The sequence below is a fragment of the Callionymus lyra genome, chromosome 7 (genome assembly GCF_982586985.1).
Source record: "Callionymus lyra chromosome 7, fCalLyr1.hap1.1, whole genome shotgun sequence".
In the NCBI taxonomy this organism is placed as follows: domain Eukaryota; kingdom Metazoa; phylum Chordata; class Actinopteri; order Syngnathiformes; family Callionymidae; genus Callionymus; species Callionymus lyra.
Window position 1 is genome coordinate 11,700,732 of NC_141824.1, and position 27,392 is coordinate 11,728,123.

The window sequence follows — 27,392 nt, forward strand, 5'->3', positions numbered from 1 at the left end:
GATTTTCAGGTACTCAGTAAGTGAATAATAGTTATTTGTGAAGTGCCTTTCTGGACCAGGGTCACAAAGCGCTTTAACGACCAAAAGCAATAGACAAAAAAATAAATAAAAATACCTATAAATTTTAAAACTAAAAATTTGGAAAACCTTGAATAAATGGTCTTAAGATGTTTCTTGAAGGAGTCAGTAGATCATCAAACACAGAGATGGTTCCAAAGCTTAGGAGCAACAGTCTGGAAGGATTTCTCTCCTCTGGTTCTGAAGCGTGTTCAGGAACCATCAGTAGATTCTGATCCACAGACCTCAGAGCCCGAGCTGGGATGTAAGGCTGGATCAGATCACTGATGGATGGTCTGACCAGATCTGAATAGATCTGAAAGTAAGAACCATAATTTTAAAGTTGATCCTGAAAGAAACTGGCAGCCAGTGAAGAGTTTTAAGGATCGGAGAAATGTGAGTTCTTCTACTAGAGCAGCTCAGAATTCTCGCTGCAGAGTTTTGTATCAACTGCAGGTGAGACAGATCCTTCTTGTTAAGAAACAAAAATAAACTGTTACAGTAACCATGAACAGGTTTGTAAGATGAAAAAATTATTATTATTATTTATCTGGTCATAAATAACCATCTTTTTTACTTCCAGTTCTTTCAATCACGGTGCTTCTAAAATATGTTGGTAGGAAGAAACTAGAGGACTTGGTTCTAAGCGACTGTTTATAATTACTTTTTTTTTTTCAAATTAGAATTAAGCTAGGAGGTATTTTGATAACCAACAATCTAAAATAGATTAAAAATAAAGTTTGCGCGCCGTGGTCCCACACCACCATTCATTACAGCCTGCACAGAAAAAAAGTGTTTATATAATTTCTGTTCTATTGATCATAACTGTTTGTAGTGCGTTTTATTTTGAAAAACAGATGTAATTTTCTCTGAAGTAACATTAAACTATGACTCTTGACACGTCAATACTCGTTTCAGTCATGTTTAGGTAAAATAAACCTGTAAACTGGTGAAAATGAGTGAAAAAACATCTTTATGATTTATTTTTTACAGTTTTACCTAAATAAAACAAACTGTCTGCAGTGCTAATAGACAAGAATAAAAGCAAAAGAGATGACCACCAAGACAGACTTGGATTTTCTCTGCAACACCCCCATTTTTAGAAAACGATTTGTGTGTGAAGCGCAGCTGTACCATTAAAAAAAAATACAAGAACAAATACAAAAGGTTCTGGCGCTTCTCGGGCAAAGTTCTTTGTTGAGCTGCGACATTCAAATAATAGCTGGAGAGATGTACTGCTTGAATCTTTAGAGAATATATGAAAAATAACAACGTGAAGAGTCCTGCTTCAATAACAGATCAAATCTGTTTACAATGAGAAAAGAGGAGGACCAAGCATAGACCCTAGACCAGGATCTTCCAACTCAATCACAATAGGGGACAAAACATTTTAACAGCGGAGGTCACTGGCTAAACTAAATTAACAATCTTTCTGTAACAGGAACATAAATCCCACAGCATAACTTAAACTCTTCTTGTGCGTCTTAGTATATTCGTTTACATCCATCATCTCTGTCCCTTATCTTATCTTAAACACTTTATAGGTCAACAAACCATATAAAGATTGTGTTTCACTCATTTTCACTAGTTTACAGGTTGATTTCTTGAGTAAACTCGACTGATACGACGTGTCAAGAGTCACAGACTAATGAAATTAGAAAAAGAAAATACCACTAAAACAAAAACACATTCCATACAATAATAATCAATAGAACAGAAATTAATGCCACCACAAAAAAAAAAATGCTACGTTGTGTTTATAACAATGGCAATACAAATTTGGAACGGTACCATTTCCCGGATTAAAGGTTGGAAACCACTGCCTTAGACAATACAACCCAAAATCCGATCTACTTAATTGGTCGGAATAATTACCTCTATATTTGTTGAAGGGAAATTGATCATTATCCAATGAAATAAAATATATTAACTACTTGACACTTAAGAAAAGGGAGCATTATACAATCACGTATATGTTCATTAAACTCTAATTAAAATTAATGTAAAGTAATGACAGTTGATAACAGCGTTATAAAGACATGAAATACGTCACACTTAAAGACAGGGAGCGACGACACTCATATATTTTCATTAAATTCGAATTAAAACTCAAAAGCAATGATGGTTCATATGTAAGACGTGTCAACAGCTGCGAGGGAGATTAAAAAAAAGACGTGGATTATTAGGAACATAAGTGGGGTTACATTTTTTTTTCTTTTTTGTCATCCACGTTTGCGCACTTGTTGGTGAAGGATCTCCCCCTCCTCGCTTCCATCCCTCCCTCTCCCTCACCTCCAGGCTCCTCCCCCCTCCATACATCGGGGTCCGTGAGCTGCGGCGGCGGCAGTGAGCTGTGAGGACCCCGGCGAGAGAGGACCTCTGAAGGGTGGGACGGATAATCCACGCGTGTCGCCCGGTGAAGCGCGAAGCGCGGAGCGTGGACGCGCTTTAACACGCACGAATCATCGGTCGCTTGGTTCCCTGTCCTGCCGCCAGGTAAGTTCACACAGCGACTGTTTATTCCATAGTTGAGTTTGTTGTGATGTTGTTTGTGAAATAAGTTTATTCAACACAGCTCATGCTAGAGCTGATGGCTACATTTAAAAAATATATACACTGATGACGCGCATCTTGTTACATTACTTACTTGTAAAATCATTTTAATATACATTTGTTTCTACATTTATATATATTACATTTTATTTTGACTTATTTCAGTTTGTTTGTGTACATTTTCTGTTTCTAATAACACTTGAATTCATTGTAAAGTTTGTGTTGAGAAGGATCTTTCTGTTACAAAAAAAAATCTGCTTTTAACATATGTAACAAAAAGCTGCATCTTTAAGTCAGTAAAAGCATTTCAAGCTTGACGTTTGTCACATTAACCCCCCCCAAAAAAAAGAAAGCGAGCTGAAAGTCTTGCTGAAAAAACGTTGTGGGTCAAACACCATTAGTCTCTGATATTATGACACACATTATAATTTATTACACTCTCTGCAATTCTCCAGCTTAGGAAAATATCTTTCAGCTGTTGAATGAGATTCAATTTGGGGGGCGAACACACCAGAGCACTAAACTGCAACCACTGGGGAGAGTTGATAAGAGAGGAGCAAACACACCCGGGCTTCTGTGACCACCTTGAATGGATGTATAATAACCCTTTTACCGAGACGTTCTGTCCGGGGACGAGCAAAAAAAAAAAAAAATGAGAAAAGTTTCACCAACACAGAATTTCACAGTCTGTTGAACTTGTTCTGGTTTGTCCAAGAATTGAATGCAGTCTCACGAACGCGATGTGGAGAGAGTCAACAGAGGAGGAGTTGGAGATGATATGTAAACAGCTGAGAGGTGGTGGGTTTGATTCCCTGATACCTGCGGCGTGAAGCAACATGAAGGATTTGTTTGGGGGGGGGGGGTGTAGCTGCGGCAACCGAACAGTAACCTTCATCCTTTCATCCATGCTTGCTCACAACTCAGGGACATCAGGTGGAGGATTTAGGCAATAAAAATAAAAAAAAGCAGATTCAATTACTTTCGTGAGTAATCGTGCTGACGGAGAAACTGCCAAACGAGAGACAGCACTTCAGAAAACACATAAATGATCTCTCTGACACATTCTTTGGTTCCGTTTTGCATGAATTTGCGTCTGAATCGGAGACTTAATGTGCACGAACCTGGTTCATCTGCAGCTTTTATTTAGATGTTCTTCACTGACTGAACACCTCTATTGTTGCTTCGTGTTACGATGATGGCTTTTCCATACGTGGCCCTTTTGAAAGCCATGTAATGTCCGTATAATGTGTGTGATTAAAACACGCATAAGTACTTTAATGTCGTGTTCACTTCAAAGTCTTTCACTCCCACAGACTTTCCCAGATGTAGTAAAATCCCTCTGATATATTTCAAAACATTCATTTTCCATATAAATCAAACATATTTATGAAAGTTCTGTGGATAACAAACTTGTGAGTCACTACAAAGCGACGCACACAAAAAATGAACACAACAATGCAACAGCAGGGTAACCAAACTTCGTTTTAAAACCGCTGGAGACACAGATTACTTATCGATCAAGTGTTTTCATCAGACGAGTGTCATCCATAATGATTCTCCAGAAGATGTCAGTAAAGAGCTCTTTAACTGCTTAACAATGTTTCCCCCGCAAACAGTTGTATTAGAGTTTGTCTATCCGTTAGCAAAACGACAGAACAATGTAAACATTACAAGGATTATAATTGATATTAATTGATTAATTGATACGGAACAGATGTTGAAATCGTATTGGTGTTTTGGAAAACCATCTGAATCCATGAACCTTTTGAAGGATTGGTCAGTCTGTTTAGCTAGAGCTACAGCTTTAATCTTCGCTACTACTTTGTGTGTTGTGCAATCAAGTTCTGAAACTAATGAGCTCATTGCTATCAGTGATATTTCAAATGCTTAAAAAGTATCAATAATTGTTGGTAAAAAAGAATGTAGTTCTCTCTCTACTCAATGGTCTAGTGTTATAAATATATACCCTTGTAAGTCATCCCTGAAGTACTGTTGGATGCCAAATTCTTATCAAGCTTATTCAAGCAGTTTGGTTCTGGTGAAGGTTTCTGCCTGTTAGGAAGGAAGTTCTTCTTCACTGCTGTAGCTCATTGCTATTCACCGGAACCCGCTTTTCATTTCCCACACTTAAACTCTGAAGTGCCTTAAGATAACCGTTACAGTTTGACACTTTAAATAATTTAACAAAGTATTTCGAGTATGTAAGGTAAGGTAAGGTAAAACTTTATCATAAGAATTTCAGGCAGATTTTATAAAAAAAAAAAAAAAAAAAGTCTGAATGACCTTGAGAGTGTCTTGGTTTCCGTGAACCTTTTTTTTGTTGTTACTTTCTATTCCGATTGAATCCAGCGTCATATCCTTCTGGTACAAGCATCAGCGAGACGGACTCTAGTTAGTGCTTCTGTGCATGTTGTTCCCATGCGTCTGTATTAGCGCGAGCCTGTGATATTAAGAGCCTGTCATGTTCAGTAAACAGTCATTCATCATGCATACCTTCTTCTCAGCGATGGCACCTGCAAGATTCAATCCATTAGAAGCGCTCGTCCACTCACTGCTTGTGTGCTTTTGTGTGTGTAATAGAATTCATTATAATGCATAAGAAGATTGGAGAGAGAGAGAGGGCGAGAGAGATAAGTAAATGTGTCAATAACTGACAGTCCAATAATATTTATAAAGAACAAAAAAACATAAAGAATACGATAAACAAAGCAGCTGTCGCTTATGGTATGTGGCTTTAGAGATATAATGTGTTTTTGATGGTGTGTGTGTGTGTGTGAAACAAGGCAGAGGATTGATGGATGATCACTTGGATGGAGAGTGACAGTTCCCAGCGACACACCACCCTTGGCTTCTCACCACCTTTTCTTTTCCGTGCCCTCCGTGGAGCTCGATTCCCTTTTTCTGAACTGAGAGGAGAACTTTCTCTCGGCGCCGACTCCCGTGTTGACACCAGTGTTGACAGAGGTGTCACCTCCAGTCACGCCGTCGTTGCCGCCAGAGTCACGCTGCCGGTATCAGCCCGAATAATGTGCTTGATAATCATGCTTGGCGGACGACTTGCTGCCGCTGACGAGTGTTACTGAGAACTACCTTAGAGTCGTACATGACATCTAATGACAAAAGATTTTTGGACTTTTTTTTCTGGAGATGCTTTCGAAGAGAACCTCTTTTAAAACACCATTTTCCATCCAGATGGTTCTTTATAAAGTTATCCAGATGGCCAGACTAAGTACCGAGTTAGGTACATGTACGTAAAGGGTGAACGTTTTTGAAAGTAAGTAAAATCAGGCATGGAACATGAGTCAAAATATTAGTAGTTTTTCACGAAACTGTACTTAACTGCGCTTAAATCAGATTTTTTTAAATCAAAATTTAAGTTATGTTTTTCAAAGAAGGGTGTATAAAATAAAATGTTTTTTTAAACTCACAATAAACAACAGCAAATATCCACAGCGTTTGTTCAATTTTGTGTTGCAATTAAACTTCCGACCACTAGAGTCTGCAGTCATTACATCCGTGATGACTGAGGACGAGAGGATACAGTCGACTCCAGCATCTTTTAAAGCCGATGTCTGGAAATACTTTGGTTTGAAAACAAATTTAAGCAGTTACGACTTTGTCAAGTCAAGTACTCGACAATACTACAAATATATACTTGTTACTACAGTATCACTATACATCATTTCGTTGACTCTGGTATCGTGATATGTATTGTATCGCTAGATTCTTGCCAATACACATCCTAGTATCAATACAATAACACATTAACTGTGATCCAGGCGATGACTGAGGACAAGAGGATACAGTCGACTCCAGCAGCTTTTAAAACAGATGTTTGGACATCATTTGGTTTGAAAACAAATTAAAGTAGTTACGACTTCGTCAAGAGTCATGTGGTCTGTAAATTCTGCAACACCAGAGTCAAGTACTCGACAATACTACAAATATATCCTTGTTACTACAGTATCACAATATACTGTATAGTTCCCCCTGCATCTTGAAAATGTATCTTATCACCATGACAGGTTGCTAAACTGAAAGGGACTTTTGTTTTTCCCCAATTCCCCCAAAAACATCTGGAATAATGGCTCTAAAGGTCTGAGGTGCCACGATGTAGATGACCTTGTCCATGCGAGTGAACTTGAACCACAAATTGATTCTGTTTCCAAGAGCTTTTTTTAGCCGTGAAGTTTTTCTTTCCTCTGAGCTCCAGAGTGAGTTTGTGCAAAGTTCTGTACTTCAGTGAACCGCTGACTGGTCCAGGGTGACTCCCACACTTCTGTCCTGATTGCATCTCAGGACAAGCTCCAGCAACCCCTGGAGACAAAGGTAGAGACAAAGGCTAAACAGATTGACGGCTGGAGCTCGGCTTTCCTTTCTTTCACAGTTCCCTCGTGTCTTCACAGTTGCTCCCTTGCCAGGACATTTCAATTATTTTCTGTTTAGACTTAACAATAATTGCTCACAGCACTGTTTTTCGCCAAAATAAAACAAAATTCATCCAAATTTCTGTTGACAACAAAACAAATACTCAAAGTATTTAAATATTCCATAGCAAAAAATAGCTCCCCGACAAATGGTTAACCTCATTTTAAATCACGTTTGTCAAAAGTTAGATGATTAAAAGAAGGGTAGGAATTGGAAATTGCTTAAAAATCCCTGTCAGAAAAGTAAGGGTGATACATTTTTTTTAAATAAATCGTTAAAAGCAATCGTTTGTTTTTTTTGGTTTTCCCATTTGTTTGGTCGACCGAAACCGTTTATCTGTGAATCAATCAAGCTCACCATGCATTTATCTTTTTTCTCTTCTTTTTTGGGCATTTGTAATTCGTATTTTACTATGAAAAGCTTTACTGCATGATATTGTATTAATCAATTGAATGTCCCCTTGAATACTCAATGACCAAAATATTCGATAGCTTGCAGTCTTATTATCGACTATAATTGTAAGTTCACCTAAACTGTACACAAGTCTCTGTACTAGGCGGTAGTTGTGTAACTTACTTAGTGGTACAACTAATATGATATGGAAAATCTGCTCCTGGTTAATTAGTTAACAAACTGTAGATCTTGGACTAGAGTCATGTATAGAGCTCGTATTAAACCGAAAATGTAAAATACTCGTAGAGATATCAATGCTTTTATTTCTATATTGGTTCCTAAACGATACTTTTGTTGATACCAATTTCATAGGATTAATTGTTACTAAAAGAAAATGACATTAGACATGCTACAAAATCTTGGGTTTCATTTTCCAGCATGATTAAAGTCTCACAGAAAAAATAATGGACAGTACAAAGGAAAACCTGCAAATAAGTGAAAATAAATTGGCACTAAAAGAAGAAGCATGTTCTGATAGCGTTTCACCATAAAAGCACCAAAGGTTGGAGACCCAGATGTATTCATGTACAAACAAATAGTGATTGTTTGACCCTGACAAGTGTCTTTCCATTGTCTAAAGTGCACTTTGGATGTATTTTTGGAGCAAAACATGAAGTAGAAAAGTACTGAGAAGACTTGTATCATGCACGTTGCCAAAAACCATAAGTATAATGTTGGTCAATGAAGGTGATCTTGGGTAAAGTTTCATTCAGCGTTAGTTAAATCAAAGCGTGAAACACAATCTTGTTCCTGTACAGTTCTGAATCCCAAAAGTTCCTTCCTAAATATTCACTAGTACATGCTTCGAGCACACTGTTCTGACTGCACCACCAAAAACAAATCACTTTTTATAAGCAAGCCTGGAATTGGGTTCATCTGAGAACACCAATAAAAAAAATACAATGTCAATATTAATATATCATAGTCGACGTAATCTTGTCCTTAGTGTGTGTGTCGTTTGTGTAAGAGGGGGAGAGTGGACCATACCATTATCCATGATGTAATTAAGATCAATTTCAGAATGACAAACAGAAAGGGATGACGCTTCTTCTGCTCCCCCAGCTCTGGCTTAGATCATCGTTAGAAAGGCTTTGTCCGGCGCAGTGAGTCGCGCAGGGACACCATCTCCCCGAGGCACGATTACCACTGATCAATACACCGGCTTCAGCCAACAAAACACCGCGCACACAATATAGGAAAATGTGTCAAGGGACTCTCCATTCTTTTCAATTATAGATTCACTTTTTTATATATTTCTCCTTTTCTCAAGCTCACTCCCTCTTATCTGTTTTTTTTTTTTGCTTTAATCGACAGGTGACCTGGAACTGGTTTAAGAGAGAAGAGGACAAATGGAAAAGCAGCGAAGGGAAGTAAGATGAGAGGCAGTCGGGAGATTCGTCTTGCAGAATGGAAGCTGCTCGCCGGTCCCGCTCGTGACTCAAGCAGAACAAAGAAGATATTTCTTTAAAAGAGAACCAACGAAAACAGTTTTTTTTTTTGCTCTGTCGGAGTCATCAGGCTAAGATCCCAGCAGGGAGGGGGGGTCATGCTTCTACTCTGATCACACGATTCACTTTGAAAAAGTACTTATTCCTCACAGTTGCTACTGGCCTTTGATTCAGGAGTGCCATGGAGAAGACCTATTCGCTGACGGCCCACTACGACGAGTTTCAGGAGGTCAAGTATGGCGGACGGTATAGCAGCGATATCCTAAGCAACGGGATGACTCTCCATTTAGGGGGCAGCCTGGACCGGCACGTGAGTCGAGGGGGTCGAGGTGGGACCTGGTCTAACGGTAAAAGCAAAGATCCGAGCGGCGCCGCCAACAGCGGTGGGGGGCTCCCCCGATGGAGTCGGCGTGAGATCTGCCTCCTCTCCGCGCTCGTGTTCGCGGCCGGCATGTGCGTCATCCTAGGCAGCATGCTGGCCCTCAAGTACATATCTCTGGACGCCCAGCAGGACCCTCAGTGCAAACAGGACTGCCAACGCAAACGCTCGCTTTTAAGAGCGGCTCGCTTCGTCCAGGCCAACATTGACCCCACCATCCAACCCTGCCAGGATTTTTATTCCTTCGCCTGCGGCGGCTGGTTGCGGCGTCACGGCATCCCGGAGGATAAACTCAGCTACGGCATCATCACGGCCATCGGGGAACACAACGAGGAGAAGCTACAGCGTCTTCTGCTGGAACCCATCAGGAGACCGGGACTGGACTCGGCCGAGCGCAAAGTCAAGGAGTTCTATCGTTCGTGCGTCAACATCCAGGACATCGACAAGCTGGGCTCTGAACCCATGACGGAGGTGATCGACGAGTGTGGAGGGTGGGACCTGGTGGGAGCGCCCCCTGGCGCCGCCGGGTGGGAGACGGAGGGCGCCCCGCAGAGGCCGGACTTCAACGAGCTGCTGTACAGGACTCAGGGCGTGTACAGCACCGCCGTGTTCTTCTCGCTGACCGTGAATGTGGACGATAAAAACTCCTCCAGGAACGCCATCAGGGTGAGAACTTCGAGACGTCTTTGATTACGGTTTAGACGGAATTCAAATTTACGTTTATCGTTGTCAGATAATTCCCTGTTGCCATCTAAGCCCTAAAGAGCAGGAAGCGAGTTTTTTAAGACGGTGGTAGAAAACCCAGACAAACCCAAAAAGAGCATACAAATGTCACCAAATATTTTTTTTTTAGATCTAAACATAATTTCCCTAAAACCCATAAATTTGTCTAATTGGAGGACAGAGAAGAATTCCTTAAAAATGCATTCAGGTAAATCAAAAAGTCCATTAAAATTAAACTTGAATTTTGCACACAGCAGAGAATCCATACATTTTACACATATATTTAAATAACCTTCTCACTATATATAAAAAAAATGAATCCTTGAAACACCAACATTATCCAAATACAATTTGAAAAATCCGGTTCCACTTTAAGTCGTGATGCTGAAAAGGTCAACCATTAAGTCATAATCCGCAAAACACAGAAGATAAATATTAAACATTCTCTCTTAAGTAAATTAAAAATGATTCCCTTATACATTATTCACTCGTCCCAGCTTACCAGGGTTGTGTGCTCTCAAAGTCACGAGGAGGAAATACAATATGTGACAATCGTTCAGACATCAGTCAGTTTAAAGTTTTTTCAAAATGAAAAAAACAAAAAAACAAACATGGAACAGGTCGTCAAGTGACAGAGAAAAGTGTTTTTTTTCCTGAAATGACATCTGAAGATTCACTTCATAATCATCAACATAAATGCATTATTTAATCCGTGCCAGTTATGCAAGCTTGTTTATAAATAACACTGCCGACAAAATAAGTTCAACTCTTTAAACCCAACCAAAAAAGCAAACTCGCTTCCATGAAGTTGATCGAGCGATTATACGAAACAACTATCTTTTTAATTTTATAACATATTTGTACATATTAACATGTCTTTTGATGAACCAACTGGAAAAAAAAAATAGTGTACAAAATCAAGTGTAAAATATTTATTGTAGTCATTTGATTGTCAATTTAAAATCTATATCTGACATTCAGGATATTAGTTTCAGATAAGAGTGTGAGAGCAGTGTTTAGTTGTGAACACACTTGTGTGTTTGCAGATTGATCAGGAAGGATTGACACTCCCTGAAAGAAGTCTGTACCTGGGACAGGATGAGGACAGTGTCAAGGTAAAAAAAAAAAAAAAACGTATTCCTCCTTCATCCATCCATCTTTTTTATCATCAGCTGAACTTTGGTCCATTTTAACGCTTCTTTCTTCTCCGACTTCCGCCTTTCCTTCATCCTTAATGATCTGCCTCTCCCTCTCCTCCGTCTCAGTCCTCCATCTGTCCGATTGATCCGTCTCTCTCTCCGCCGTCCATTAATCCACCTGCCTCCACCGGCACCTGCTGTGCTTTTGTTATCCCATCCACTTGGCCACATGTCACCGGTTCATTACTGACGATGTTACGGACCCTGGCGTCCATTAGCGCTGATGTCATTCTGCCACTCAGATTTTAGCCGCTTACAAGGCCCTGATGGAGCGTCTGCTGAGCATGCTGGGAGCTCACAACGCCACCCAGAAGTCCAAGGAGATCATAGAGCTGGAGACCCGTCTGGCCAACGTGAGTCCTGTTCAGGGTTCGTGTGTCGAGCGCTCAATGAATCCCTCCCCGCTTCCCAGATCACCATCTCAGACTACGACGACCAGAGGAAGGACATCAGCACCATGTACAACCGCATCACCCTCCGGCAGCTACAGCGCATCGCTCCCAGTGTGAGTATTGTTCGCTCGCACATGAGTCACGGAGCCGTCCACGCCGCGGGGAGATCCAGGGCCGTAATGCAAAAGCTACGAAAGTGTGAGATGAGATGACGGGGGTGGAGGTAAAAAAAGGAGGACATTGGATTCAAATGTAGTAAAGGAGAGGGGGAGGAAGAGAAGAGTGTCCCCGCGAGCGGCGAGAACGCTAGAAGGAGGACCACTTGAATGATCGTCATCGTTTGGGGTTTGGGCCAAAATACTCGTCAACAAACACCGTGGGTGGAAAGATAAAGGAGAGAGAAACACAATGATGCAAAAAAGGAATTATGATGAGCAAAAGTTGATGCTATTAAGCTTTTCTTTACTTAAATATTCGTCCTACTTTTGATTTATTATGAACCACAAGGTTCACTTTCCTACCCTTGAAGGAACCTGATGAGAAGGGTTTGGAGACTAGGGATGTAAAAGGGTCCCATGAGTTGTTGTGAATTACACATTTAATTTGATGAATATAACAAAGTTATAGTTTAATAAATGCTAGTTCATTTATTGTACTCAACATGCTAAACCAAAGACTGGTCGGTTTACACTTGCTATGCTTTAAAGCTAGCTTTAGCATTACTAAACCTAAAGTAGAAGATCTTTGAATGACTAACAGTGTGCGTAAGATGTTTAAAACATCTTTGTTTTATCTATGAATTATGATGAAAAAAAAACAACAACCAAAATAATTAATATTTATATGGGTGTGTATTGGCAAGAATCTGGCGTAATGATACTGTCGAGTACTTGACTCAAAACTTGAACCAAAATATGTCCAACCATCAGCTTTAAAAGGTGCTGGAGTCGACTGTATCCTCTCGTCCTCAGTCATCACTAGGCTCTTGCTGGATTTCATTTCTCTTTTAGCAGCTGTATGTAATGACTGCTGCCATCAAGTGGCCGGAAGTTAATTTGGAACACAAAAATAAACAAACACCTTGAATATTTGCATGTTAATTTGAAAATTATTTCACATAACATACTCTTTATTAAAATTAAAAACCATACAGTGCTGTTGAATATATATATAATATAAAAAAAACGATACAATGATAATTTCTCACAACCCTAGTTGAGATAAGGGACTATTTGCTTAAAGATAGGCAAATTGGTTACGAGTCGTTGTGTACTTTGCGATTAGTTAAATGATCTCATAACTGCTAGTTTAGGCTTCATGTTTTCATAGTGTTAGAATTTTTTTCTGCCGATCAATTCACTCTTGCTAAGCTAAGGCTAGCTGTACTGTTGCCAGAGCAGACGTAGAATTTTCTAATGACTAGTTTTAATCATTAGTGTTTGAAGAATGATTAAAACCCACTTTGTCTTAGCCTTGAAATAGAAGGACAAAAACACAAGCGTCAGAAAGAACTGATAATGATAAAGTCACAGATATAAAACCAATGTATTAAGAATCAGCTGAACATTTCTCAGCTGTTGCATCACTCCTTCCTGAGATCTTTTCACATTGTTAAAACTGCTGTTGCCTAATAGAAGTAGACAGTCTAGAGTCTGACCACGGACACCTGGACGTCAGACTGACTCTAAACTACTGAGATCGACAACTGAAAAACAACTGAGAAAAACCATTGATGATGAAACTCAGCTTGCTTGACAAGTACATTGTGTGAGTAGTAGACAGATGATGATATAATTATTGTTATCAGCTTCACAATTAAACTTAAATAAAGATAACTGTCACAATACTCAAACATGTTTTTATGGGATCGTGAGCTAAATCTAAAACGTCTTGTGTTTCAGCTTCATTGGAAACGTTTGCTGGACAGAATCTTCCATGACAACTTCTCAGAGGATGAAGAGATCGTGGTGCTCGCCACCGACTATATCCAAAAAGTCTCCGATATCATCAAGAACACGTCAAAGAGGTAAAGAAATATGGATGTTGCTGAAAACAAGGAAGAAACGCAAGAGTTTTGATTACAAGAGTCTTTAAATGATGTCTAGATGTTACTTTAGTGGGCGATTTGCTTGAGTCGCCGGCGGTAACGACAAGTTGTCAGGTGTATGGATCGCTGTATGACAATCCGTGCATCATCGTGCACACCGAAGCCAGTCACTGTTGGCTGAACTTCCAGTTCTTCTGCAGCTGATTAATATTGATCCACACACAGCCCAACCTTTCCACCACCTGCAGATCCAACGCTCTCTTGACAGACTCCCGGGGAGGCCCGAGATGGCTGCAGCACATCGAGATGTGTGTTCGACCACTGACAGCTCGCCAATAGTTACAGTGCTCAACACAAATTCACGACAACACTCCGGCCCTGGAGGACTGGGAGCTGGATTACGAGCTTGTCATTCACGCTCAGGACTGAACGTGTTACAGTCTGCGGCGATAAAACCTTTTACAATCATTTTTTACATGCATTTTCCTCCGAGAAACCCAAACACACAAAATTCCTTTTTCTAAAAATGAATCTGTAAAATAAAAACAATAAAACTAAACAACAGTGTATAAAAAAAACAACAACCTTATAGGAAAATAAATAAAGTTATTACCATTGAGTTGAAGAGGGTTTCTTTGCTTATAAAATACTCTCTAGTCTTGAATGCGTCGTACCAATCCCGACGTCATTGAATGCATCATTCCTGTGTGACAAGCGTTGCAGTGAGAGTTAACAGATGTCGAGTTTCTTCATCCATGCATTCACTGTTCATTTATTTTAAAGGAGTAAGTTCTATCTATCATCGCGTATGTATATAATTAGCTTTTATCTTTTCTTTTTTTCAAAATCTGGTCATATTTGACATTTAATCAATCAGGATGATGTCAAAAATGCTCACATCTTTGCAGATAAATGGTCCGATCGATATAGTTTTATTAGTACACTGAATATTCTTTCAAGTACTCGTGGTCTGCAGCAGAGCAGGAGAAAGTACCACATTCTACCGCCTCATTATTCTGGGCACACACTTTACACGAAAGCACAGTTTTGACTGCATGACTAATTTAAAAAGTTGAACCCAATTATGGAAGTCATTTGCCATGACTGGAGTGCAAGGTGCAATGTAATGCTTCTAATCCATTCTTGGACAGTTTGGACTAGTTTTACACCAGCCATGTCAGACTTAGTTCTGATCACAGTGAGTGGTCGTGCTTTTGTATTTAAAAATCATTTTCATGTCCTCAAAGTGTCAGCATGAGTCAATGTGTCAACAGACAAGTGACTTGTTTACATTGATACTTGTATATGTCAGAGTACAGATTGGAATCCAGTAGGATCTGGAATCCTTCTCGTAGAGATTGGAATTCCAATCTGTACTACTACTGAACTGGGATCTGAATATTGGAATTTCAATCTGTCCTAGGAGGATTCCAGATTCTACGAGTGAATTCCAATCTCTACTAGGAGAGATTGGAATCCTACTACTGTATTGGGATCTGAATACTGAAATTCCAATCTGTCCTCGGACAAATGGTAATTCTACCAGGACAATCTCCAATTCTAATAGGAGACATTTGTATTACATAAAAACGTTATTTTGATGTAAATGTTATTTTGATGTAATCAACCCCTAACCCATACCAATATTAAGATCCCAGATTATTAGCAGGATTCCAATCTGTACTAGTAGGCATCAGATCCTACTGGATTCCAATCTGTACTGTGACGTATACATTCATTACAGTTTACCTTGATCTGGTGAAAGTGTCTTGTGATATAAGATCAGATGGAAGCTTTTGTATAATTTCTGGTTTGACAAATTTAAATGAAAGTTCTGTCACGGCTCAGAGGCTTTTATTGACACCTCTATAGAATGGCATCACTTTCTAGTGAGCGTTCAAGGATAGATGCTGAAAAAAAACTGCATTTGTTGAAAAGAAAAATCAATGATATTTAGTGTAGGATAAAGAATTTGTGTTACGTGTTGCATAAATATATATTTTTTCTAACTTTGTCTCCCTCAATAATTGTGGTTTCTTTTGATCTGGATGTTTTTCAAACGAAAAAGAGTTTCAGGTACACATTAATGTACACTGAAAGCCAAACCGCCCACAAAGAAATTCAGATTTTAAAAACAAGGATGAGAATAAAGCTTCTGTCATCGGTTGATTTTATGCCTCTTATGTAGAAACAGCAACAAGAGAGCATGTCAAGAATTAATGAGAGATGAGAGAAGCGATGCGGAAAACTGAATGTAAAGCAACATTTGAGACTTCAGAAAAACATCAGAAAACAAAGTTGGAAACGGATTGGAAAATTGTTTGTTTTTACTGATGGTTACATTGAACATTTATCTCAAAATTGTGAGTGATATTGTGCCACAATTAGGAATTATGCTGTAACTACCTCACATTTTTTTGGGTAGAAAATCTCTTTTTTTGTAAAACCTCAATTTGATTTGCCAATTTCAACATGAGAATATAGTATTTTGTATTGATTTTACTCAATCATTACACATTATACACATTATTTTATCATCAGTCAACTGCTGCAATAATATCTTTCCAAGTGTGTTATCAGGACGTACGTAAATCCGCCTCAAGCCTACCGATTAGTTTTAAATGCCGTTTAATGACAGCAGTCATGGATATCTTGTAGTCCCACCATTGTACTGAACCAGAGTAATCTCTACTCTGTTAAATCCATGAGGACAAATGTTCATCTGCAATGACTGTAGCGTTAGAAAATGTGTTCATGGCTAATCTTCACTTGGAACTGTCAGCTCGTACATTCCTCCTGATGGCTTTGGTAATAGATTCCAGGCTAGAATTCAATCATCCCATCACTCCTGTTCCTTTGCCGCCCCCCCCTCACCTGTCTGACATGGTTGTCCTAGATCATCGCATTAAAGTTTCTGAGTTTTTGGTCCAAGTGTGGAGCTGAAACTTTCTCCTAAAACAACTGAGTTGATGGAAAAGAAGCTTTAATATTCAAGGTTTTATAAACTTCACTCTGAAGAGTCTGCCACTAAAAATGACATCGTCACATACATGAACAATCAACTAATGCATTGTTTTCTTGTTGTATAAAAACTTGAAACAACTGAACTCTGTTCAGCACAGTAAAGTGTTGAGTTACAGGTTGTACTTACTGAAGAACATTTGAAATTGTTTGCTCACATGAAAAATGTATTGTGATTTACAAGAAAGCACATTCATAATCAAAAGCTGTATGACATTTGTGGGCGTTATTCATATTATTTATGTTTTAAGTTATTCATGTTATTTAGAATTGCCTTAGACGAGAAAATACAAATATATGTATTTCAAAAGGTCTAAGTGATCAAACCTGGCTGCAATTTTTCTGGTAGAAATCATGTCATTTTATTAAGTATGTTTAGGATGTTGGCAAAGTATGCGTAACAGTGCATGCGTGGCTGCAGTGATCACAATTAAAATCAAACAGTGTTTCAAAGACTACAAAACATTTTTAGATTCAACATAATAGAAATAAAAAGTGCAGTCGTGCAATAATCATGTTGCCAGGGAGGAAAGTGACTATAATGAAACATTATATCCACATCTCTGATTCCGAGAGGTCTCTCCAACACGTTGAAACTATCTTTAGATGTACGCCTACCTTGGTAAATCACACAGTCCATGGTTTAACTCACCATGACAGTTAGACACAGTTAAATCAGGAAAGTGGAGCTGGAGCTAACGCAAAGTAAACAGTAACAGGAATGAACACATGAATAGTTTTGTATTTCTGATTATATTCGAAGTCTAAACCTCAATGATACGGACTTAAAAACGTCTTCATTTCAGTCTCTGTTTTTAAAATCGTGAGCACTCATATGTTAACTAGTCTAAATCCAGATGAATTCTGTTCAAAATTTAAAATTTGATTTCAGAGCAGTGTAAAACTCAAGTAGTATCCCATGGTTGGTACAACACAGTAAGCATGAGTCAAGGGTCATGGCGTAGGTAATGGTCCTTTATATCACTGTCCACTTGAGCAGATGGTGAAGAGGTTTCGTTTCACATAAGGACGATAATGGACGACTAAAAATGTCAAACTATTTTGTTGGATCGCGTCAGTCATGGTGGTGACTGACCCGGCAGATACAATAATACTGGATGAGCGGGTTTGGATTACTGTCAGAGTGGAGACGATGAAAACATAGCAGAGATGACCATCTATAAAAACAGAACGCCTCCAAGGCAGATTCAATCCATCTGAAAGAACAATCGTTTTTACAAACTGTCCATCTGTAACTGGTCCGCACGGACTTCCACATCATTGCTTTGTCTTGGTCACTCATGTTCCCACATAGACGGCCGTCCTGTCATTTCCGCCTCCTGAATTAAAAAAACAACACCTCCAACGCTTCTCCATCCATTTTCCTTCTTTTTAATCTGAAGCTTTTCCCCATTCACTTCGCTGACTGCAGCCAATCCCATTAGCCAGATGAGCAGGCCTCCAATGAAGGGGAAAGCATAATGACAACAGTGCTCAACACAAAAACACACACACACACAAACACACAAACACACCCTCGCCCCTCCGTCTGTTCCTCCCATTCATCATTTTCTCTCAAGGGTGTGAGAATGAGCGTGGAAAAAGCTGGTGTGTATCACTGAATCGAAGGAGACCATTTGATGTGTACTTTCGTTTTGTAATTGTGTGCTTTCTGTACGACACACATACAATTCAGACTGAAGGGCAGATTATTCCTTCAGTGCCTTTTTCTGCAAGCCAAGGTTTCTATAATTGTCAGGGCTGACTGAAAAATAAGTACAACTGTGAGAAGTATGGTATTGAAATTATAAATTGTATATGATCATTTTAGACATATTCAAGAAAATAGGTATTTTTAGGATTAAAATATACATTTAAAAAATTGTAAGACACAAGTGTAATTTAGGAGAAACTAACCCTTAAGAGATATTAATGTTAATGGTATTAAATTAGCTGTTTTTCCTTAAATCAAAAAAATAAGTGATTAACAAAGAACTGAATTTAAGGATTTCTTAAAATAAAAGATAGAGGCGGAAAAGTTGTACCTGTAATTTGGAATAAATGGAGTTTTTCTCAGCTACAGACTTTTTTTTAGGGTGGGCCACTGGGTCACCTTGACCCAGAGATAACATAAGGGTTAAATGACGAGGAACGATATTCGAAAAAACAAAGGAAAGTGTTCCAAGGGAAACTAGTCCAACTTCACAGCAGTCCAAACAACTCATCTGATAAGAATTTATGTTTTAATTAACCAATGCTTGCTGGAGTTAGAAAACAGTCCAGAAAACACAGCAATCCAAAACCAGCATGTTCTGATTTGTGCTTGGAGAGGTTTTCTAAACACAGTTTGTTTTGGTGCAAAGCTTGTGTATAAAGTCGAAGATTAAAGCGTGATTAGCTGGATTATGCTTACTCGGGGACTATGCCTTCTTTATTACATTTTAACTCTCGAAGATGCACCATGTTTTATGATTTTTTTGGAGGATTAACACAGTCTGCTTCCGTCTGTTCACCTAACATCCTGTCAAATAAAAAGAGGCTTTAAATCATAAAGACGACGCTCAATGTAACAGTTCATTTTAACAGATATATTTCCTGATCATGTGAATAGTTGCATTGAACTGTCAGAAACAAATGGATTATCTCACTTAAAGTGCAGGTGGGGTGGTAAATACAACTTTAAGCAATAATATTTGCATTTATTTGAATTGAAATCATTCTAAAGCGGATGTACTAGATAACACACAGCTCAAAAAACAACTTCAACAAACGGCAACCGCTAACTTAAAGCTAAAAGTGTGTAGTGGAGACCTGCACATTTGTGATCAGATTAAATGACAAAGGAGGAAGAGAATGATGAGATTTCATATTCCATCACCATCGCAACATAACTTGAACAGAATTCAAAGAGTCAGAAAAAAAGAAAAAATTAACTCCCCCTAGTCCTGAGTGATAACAGTTCAATGAAACGTTCAACTGTTGATGGAGTCTGTCGAGAGACTGCACTCACAGTACCTCAATTAACTCCAGGATCACCAAAAAATAAAATCCAGAATTGTATTAGGAGGTGTTCAGTCCTCGACCTGGCTGTTCAAATTGCGTTCGCATTGCAAAAAAAATCAATGTGTATCTGATTCAGTACCACATTTAAAAGTGTATTTGTGCAAAAAAGAATGTGATTCAGGCCAAAAAGATGGCCAAAAATGAACAGACAACAAATATCATGTTTAAATGTTTTAAAAAATGAAGGATACCTGATGGAACTTCAGCCTCATGGATGAATTCAAACTGCTGCATCGGACATTTGTCTGATGTAGTGACAATAATTAAATATTACCTCATTAAAATGATGTCAAAAGAATTTGCGATCTGTTAATAAAGTTAATTTAAACCCTCAACAGAGGAGGCAGCGGACTATATTGAGCACTGAGTTCTGTCAAAGATCACAGACACATTTAATCCCCAGAACAAACATAGGAGCTGGTTTATTTATTCTTTCTCTGGATAACAAGAGGATATGATCGTTGGACGGAACCTTTAAAGAGATTTATGACGCACGACAGACTTTGAGAATCTCTTGAGCTTCAGGGACGTGAGCTCCGATAACCTTCATGATATTAGAAGTCCGAAACAATGCAAGCTCTTCGCTCCCGTCTGTATCATATGTTATGTTATCTCATCAGCTGTTCCATATTGTTGTCTGTGTGAAAGGTCTGTTATTTCCGCTATAATCTCCACTTTAATGATAACCCTGAAGTTCATTAGAACCTTCTTGTTCATTGGGTGTTCACCTTTTAAACATGTATAGAAATCTCTTTATTCACTAAGGACAGTAGGACAACGGTTGTATGGTAATGAACTCTAATGAGGCGAATATCTGATCATATCAATAAATAATTAGAGGAGTTCGAGCAACAAAAATGTTGCACGGGACACAATACTAAACTTCACTCTGTTGTTTTCAAACAGATCAAAATATGTCGTCATTACCCAAGTGTGTGTCAAGGTTTTCAAAACAATCATTTATCACAAAACTAGTTTGGAAGAGATAGTCGTACATTTCTGCTGAGTCGGTCAGATTCTCATCAAAGTTCTCTTCAATATAGTTAACTTCAGTTGAGCTGCAAATCTTTCTGATCATCATCACGTTTTGTCTCAACATCCTCAACTCATACAAAGTGAAATATACATCAAATTCTCACGTTATTCTCTGTTTTTTTTTACTTATTGTGAGTCAACTATGGAAGTCAATGAGATGATGCTGGCAACTTACATTTACTCGTCAGACCAGACGAGGCGGCTCAAAAATACACCTTTTAAAATTCACCAAGTCGAATTTATCACACAAAAAAACATAACCAATAACAGTTTTAAAAAGTACGTCGAAAAAGTTTGCCTCAATCTCACTTTTAAGTTACAACATGCAAGATTTAACAACTTGTTTCTGGCTCCCCCTAGCTCCAGACTAATGCAACTACAAGGACGACAACAAAATGCTGATAGCCTTATATTTTAAACATTTGGAAAATAAGTGATATATATGAAATAATTATATGACATTAAATAAATAGGAATACGCACGAATGAAGAGATCATTTCTAACTAGTGTCAGAACATTGTAACTGCGATGTCATGACGTTTTTTGTTTTTTTTGTCACAAAAATGAAAAAATAAAGGGTCTTTTTTCTTGTTTCAGCTTCCTCGTAACTTTAAAAAAAAGAGTTCCTTATATGAAAACAAAGAAAGCAATACAAGTCACAATGTTATTAATTGCTGCTCTTACAAGTCGTCAATCGGACCTTCAGTGATGTAGTCAGGAAGACTCCAGTACCAGGAACATGACCCGGTGTCAGTCTAGTGCTGGTGTGCGTTTGTGTGATCATGTTTGAGGAATTATGGATGTTTGACCCTGGAGAACGCCGACGGCAAGCCTGAGGCAATATTCAGCAGAGACTCCCAGGATGGATGAAAGGTGATTGACAGCAAACATGCGCTCGACATAATTCCTTGATATTTAGTAATTAGACAAATGGGTCAATAGAATGGGACTCAACCTTATCATCAACATCACGTTTCTAAATGTCACGCACTTATCCTCATGTACGTTTTTAAAAAACAAGCTTAGTCGGAAAGGTGAGGTTATGACTTGTTAAATGTCCAGATCTTTAGAGATGACCTGTACGTCAGAAGTCAGGGATTAAGATTGTCGCGCTGAGCTTTGAATAATCTTGTAAAAAGTCAGAAATGTCCTTATTTTATCAGTACCAGTTAAAAGCCAACTATGTATGTATTCAGGTATTTGCTTTACACAAGTGGTTCTTAAGTTGTGTTGTAGCTGCTTTTTAAGTACGTTCGTAGATGGTAAATCTCGCTAAAAAAACTTCAATTTGTGTAGTAATCTGATGTTCAACTTGTGCTTCTTTACAAACAAAGTACTCAGGGTATAATTCCCCCAACTGGTTGAAACAAGATTGGGACTCCCCAATGTGTGTAATGTGAAAGCGCTATAGGCTGTATAAAAAAAATGTATAGATTGTTGAATTCATCTGTTGTTCGGAAAATGGCCAATATTTTTTTGAAAAAGAAGTGCTCAGTAACTTCTTTTTTAGAGCATTATTTTAAATCTTCCAAACCTAATTTTGGGACACATTATCCGTATAAAAACTACAATAATTCAAATTTCTATCAATACATAGCCATGTGTCAATCAAACTTCGATTCAAGCCCCCCGCTGACTTTTTGAATAATGCTAATCAGTGTTTACCGCTTCATAAGAAACAGAGGATGTCCTCCCTTTTCACCCCCCCAAAAAAAAGCTTTTATGACAGGACCTTTGAAGCGTTGCTGTCATGAGGCTCCAGATTTGATATTTCATGCAAATATGACAAAAATAAGAGGAAACAACAGCAACAACAGTCGGCGACGGGGGCATTTGTGTCTGTCCCCTCGGGCACAAAGAATGTAGATGCCCAGCAGGAGCACGACGACAAACCGGCGTTTCAATGTTTTTTAAAAGAGACAGAGCATGAATACATAAATGATCTATTTCCTCCATTTCCCTGCCTGACAATCTCCTCACCCCTCTCGCTGTGAGTCACCCACGACTTCAGGAAGAAGTTCTTTAACCGTCAGACCTCGCTCTCCATCACTGTCAACCTTTTTTATGTGAAGTTTAAGCATTTTAGTGTCACAGCTGCCCGTGAAAGTAAACATCGTGTCGCTCCGACCAAAGGCCTCATCAAAGTCTTCTACGTTTCTAGGGTCCTCCATAACTACATGCTGTGGCGCATCGTGGCAGCCCTGAGCGAGCATCTGTCCACGGCGTTCCGCAGCACCATCCACGAGTTTTCCCGGGAAATCGATGGCACGGAGCAGCAGCTAGAGCTGGGCCGACTGTGCCTGACCCAGGCCAACAAACACTTTGGCATGGCCCTGGGAGCCCTCTTCGTCCAGCAGCACTTCTCCTCGCAGAGCAAGGCAAAGGTACGTGTCGGGGTGGGATGTTGTAGGATCTTATTCATTACATTGTGGTGTTAATAGAAGATAGAAATACTGCATTACATTTGAGATTGATGATGTTTAGGGGATGCGAGAAAGTGTCGTTACCCTTAAATATTAAGTTTTTTTTTCTCACAATACCGTATCTATCATTATTTTTTGCTCAACAGCACTATATTGATTTATTATTTTATTTTCCTTCCAAATCCTGTTTCATTTTTATCATATTTATTCTAAAGTTTGTATTTCGATAAAGTGTGTTTAAAATAATATTATTCAATGTTTTTATTTATAGTTTTAATGCAAATACTTGTTCGATAGCAGTAGTCCTTACAACCTCCACAATAAAATCTTGTGGCATCTTGGTGATGACTGAGGACGAGAGGATACAGTCAACTCCAGCAGCTTTTAAAGCTGATGTTTGGACATATTTTGTTTTAAAAAGAAATTAAAGCAGTTACGACTTCGTCAAGAGACATGTAAATTTTGCAACACCAGAGTCAATTAGTCGATAATACTACAAGTATATTCTCGTTACTACAGTACGACAATATATCACAATGTTGCCACTCCATCTTGATAGATATTGTATCGCTAGGTTCTTGACAATACACACCCTAATGATGACATCATTGTGTAGAAATTTGTCAAGTAAGTAAGTAACTTGTATTAACATAGCGCTTTTCCAGACCAGGGTCACAGAGCACTTAAACAATCAAAACAATACTAAATAAAATATATACTTTAAAGGTCAAGATCAAGCTCAACTATAATTCCAGATCTCTAATTTATTTTCCCCCATTCACTCACTATTTGATGTCACGAGTTGGTCAGCATAACTTTTTCTTATCAGTCTTAGCAGTAGTGAAGTAGCAGTTTTTCTCTCATATTCAAATCCTGAGCGAGACTCTGATTTCAGCCCAAGGCAACATACATCTGGTCTGATTTTAAATGATTAAGTGATACTTTCTCACTGGTGGTCACTTTCTACTGAGCTTGCGTCTCCACTGCTTCTGTTTCTTCACGAAAATCCCCTTCAACACGAGGCTAGAATTTTAACCTCAGTGACACTTGACCCTCTTCTTAAGCTCCTCATCATTTCAGAACCAACGTGTCAACCTCTTGAGTGTTTTATCTCATATTGAGCTTCAATTCATCTTCTCGTCACTATTGTAACGTGAAGCATGTTGGTGAGAGAGAGACATTATGGGATACATCGGAGATGAACAGGTGAATGTGTTGAGTTAGAGAGTCTGGGAATCAACTGGAAAGTCAACTTTGGTCCACAGATTTAATTTTGAGATTTTGAACTGCAAGTAAATGGGACTTAAAGTTTAAATGTTGTAAAATAATTGATAAGGAAGGATTATAAGGTACAATTTGTTCTAGTACGCGACTCATAGCCTCACCTTTGAAATCCACTTTGTAAGTATGTATAGAAAAGTGCCATTTTGACGCACCATAATATCAAATCACAGTAATTACTGTATTAAGTATAACACGGTACTGTTGGACTTTTGACAAGTACCGTAATACTGACTGAATGGTGAACTTAAAATCCTTCAATTGTCTTAAAAATTATCAGTTTGCCTTACAATCGGGTGAACTTTTTGGATTTATTCTGGTCGTATTTACAGTAGCGTTGACTGACTACGGAGCCGTGAAGAGCTTACCAAAGTATTACTGGAACATTTTCGCAGATTTTCCGGGGGCTGTTAAACACCTAAAATATGTTTGATGTCCGTAAATACACCCAAAATAATAAATGCAAAAAGGGCACCCGAGGCAAGCTGTCGATTTTCCAGAAGATTGAAGGATTTTAACTGCACCGTTAAGTCCGAAAATACAGTACTTGTCAAAAGTCTGACAGCACTGATGGGAGTTCTTTGGTCTGCAACCCAGTAATCAAAGCAAAGAAAACATCGATAAGCTTTAAAATATATATACTGTATATGGTCAGTACACATTTTCACCCGAACCTCTCTGCTGACAGTCCTGGGACCAAATCCAGCCTAACAAGTTGTTTATATGTTTCCCGCATAAGGCTGCAGATCCATCGAAAACTTGACTTGTTTGATACAAGTCTTAAGAAAAATTTCACACATAACCAAATTTGGATCAAGAGTTCATATCGAAACTTGGCACCAAAGGATAAAGCACATTTCGTAATCTTGTACTAATGAAGCGTTGCCATAAAAAGAACCGAAGCTCAATTTCCAGCCCCATCCCCGCAAGAACTTTTGACAACTATTGGAGTCAAGAGTCATTGGTGAAAGATACATTATTGGATTATTTTCTTTATTTTCAGCCGAAGATAATTGTGATGTTGTTTGCCAAAATAAGCCGTTGAAAGCTAAAAGGAAAAAAAATAAAGACTCAGTCCCTGACTTGTTTTTATCTTAAAACTATGGCCCCTCACTTGATATCGTTTGATACCCCTGAGTTTAACATTTAGGGTTCAGATTGCAGGCAACCACTAAAATCATCAGGTTCTCTTGTTCGGCATTCCTTAAGCCCACTGCTCACAAATCATCACCAGCTGCAGTTTCTCGTAACTTCTGTGTGTGCAGATATACTCAGACAGCTCTTGTAGCACGAGTCACCAACTTTAGAGTCACTATTTTAAGTTTAATAAAATACCGTCGTCTCTAACATTCACATAAGCAACAGGTTTCTCGCTGCTGTAGGAGGAGAAACATCTTCTAACCACGTGATGTCCTCTGTGACTGTCGAACGCTGAATAATTCAAGACACTGGAAGACATTTTAGGTCGACCATAGCTCGTCTGAACAAGTAGGCGGTCTCATTATTGGTTCAGAAGATAAGTGAACTTGAAGCTCCGGGCGATGCGTGGAGCCCTGACTGACTCCATGATGCTGCTTACCTCAGCGTGAAAAAAGAATAAATGAGTCTCAAAAAGTGAAAACTGATGGACGAGAGACAGGCGGAGAGGAAAACATGAGCTTCCTCATTATTGGATCTCCCACGAGGAGACTCCAACGTGGACTTCGGGGAAGTCTTGGACTTTTGGCTGGACTGGAAAGATTTGCTTTGTATTATTATCTTGAACAGTATCCATCAAAACGTGATAAGACTTTCTTCAACAACAACAAAAAAAACCTTCCATTTTAACTTAAAGCAACTATTAAAACCCAACTTTCCTGACTCACTCACAAGTTAATTTTTAAATAAATTAATTTCCAAAAAGAAAAATGCTTAAATAACCTTTGTTACAATAGGTAACATTTAATCAAACTTTTTTTTGCGTTTTAAGTTTTTGAATATAAATATTTGACTACAGGTTTCAGGTCTGAGTTAGTACAAAATACAAATAATAACAATTAGAACAAAATTTAAGGGTTGTATTTTGTGCACATGCGAATATTAGGCATTATACGTAAAAAAAAATTGCGTTTTAAGTTTTTGAATATAAATATTTGACTACACGTTTTAGGTCGGAGGTAGTATAAAATACAAAGAACAACATTTTGAGGTTGTATGTTGTGCACATGCAAATATTAGGCAAACAAGCCTGACACAAACTAAATAAACGCAAGTGTTCCTTCCAGATATATTACATTAAAGTAAATTACACTAGCCTAACCAGATTCTTTCTTTCTTTTTACATCATTTACAATCCTTAACGTGACTTAATAACGTATCGATACTTCTCAAAATAAGTATTGTATCCGAATAAAACATGTTAGTATCGATACTTTAGACAAGCCTAATACAAACACATAATTGAGGCGCACAGTGTGAATCTATTAAAATGAAATTTTAAAAAATCTCAGTTGATTCGTGATAAGAAAAACATACGTGGGAACGATCCCACCAGACAGGAAATGAAGTTCGAAGCCAAAATGCAAAGGGAAGGCGTTCCAACTGGAGCTGGGAACCCTCGCTGCGTCCACATGTTGGACGACATCACTCATTTGTAGAAGCAGAAAAACACATGTTCCCGACGAGTCCCTGTGATCTCTCTCCAGGTACAAGAGTTAGTGGAGGACATCAAGCACTCGCTGGACCTCCGTCTGCATGAGCTGGACTGGATGGACGAGGCCACCAAGGACGCCGCGAGAGCAAAGGTTCGAACTCTAAATCGTTTTTTTTTTTTCTCCCCTCCACTCAGACTGACATGTTGCCAGATCTGATCTCACGTTTGTACTGGATTTTATTGTTTTCGCTGGTTCT

General features: G+C 38.7%; 1 protein-coding gene across 1 annotated transcript in view; it reads left to right on the forward strand.

Annotated features, from left to right (window-relative positions):
* Window positions 1-2,397: 2,397 nt before the first annotated feature.
* Window positions 2,398-27,392, forward strand: part of ecel1 (endothelin converting enzyme-like 1) — a 38,292-nt gene continuing 13,297 nt past the window's right edge. The window contains exons 1-8 of the mRNA XM_087796004.1: window positions 2,398-2,553; window positions 8,806-9,984; window positions 11,088-11,156; window positions 11,483-11,593; window positions 11,653-11,745; window positions 13,534-13,658; window positions 22,961-23,183; window positions 27,188-27,286. Coding sequence (XP_087652130.1) covers window positions 9,121-9,984; window positions 11,088-11,156; window positions 11,483-11,593; window positions 11,653-11,745; window positions 13,534-13,658; window positions 22,961-23,183; window positions 27,188-27,286 — 1,584 coding nt within the window. The 5' untranslated portion in view covers window positions 2,398-2,553; window positions 8,806-9,120. The remainder of the gene's footprint in view (window positions 2,554-8,805; window positions 9,985-11,087; window positions 11,157-11,482; window positions 11,594-11,652; window positions 11,746-13,533; window positions 13,659-22,960; window positions 23,184-27,187; window positions 27,287-27,392) is intronic.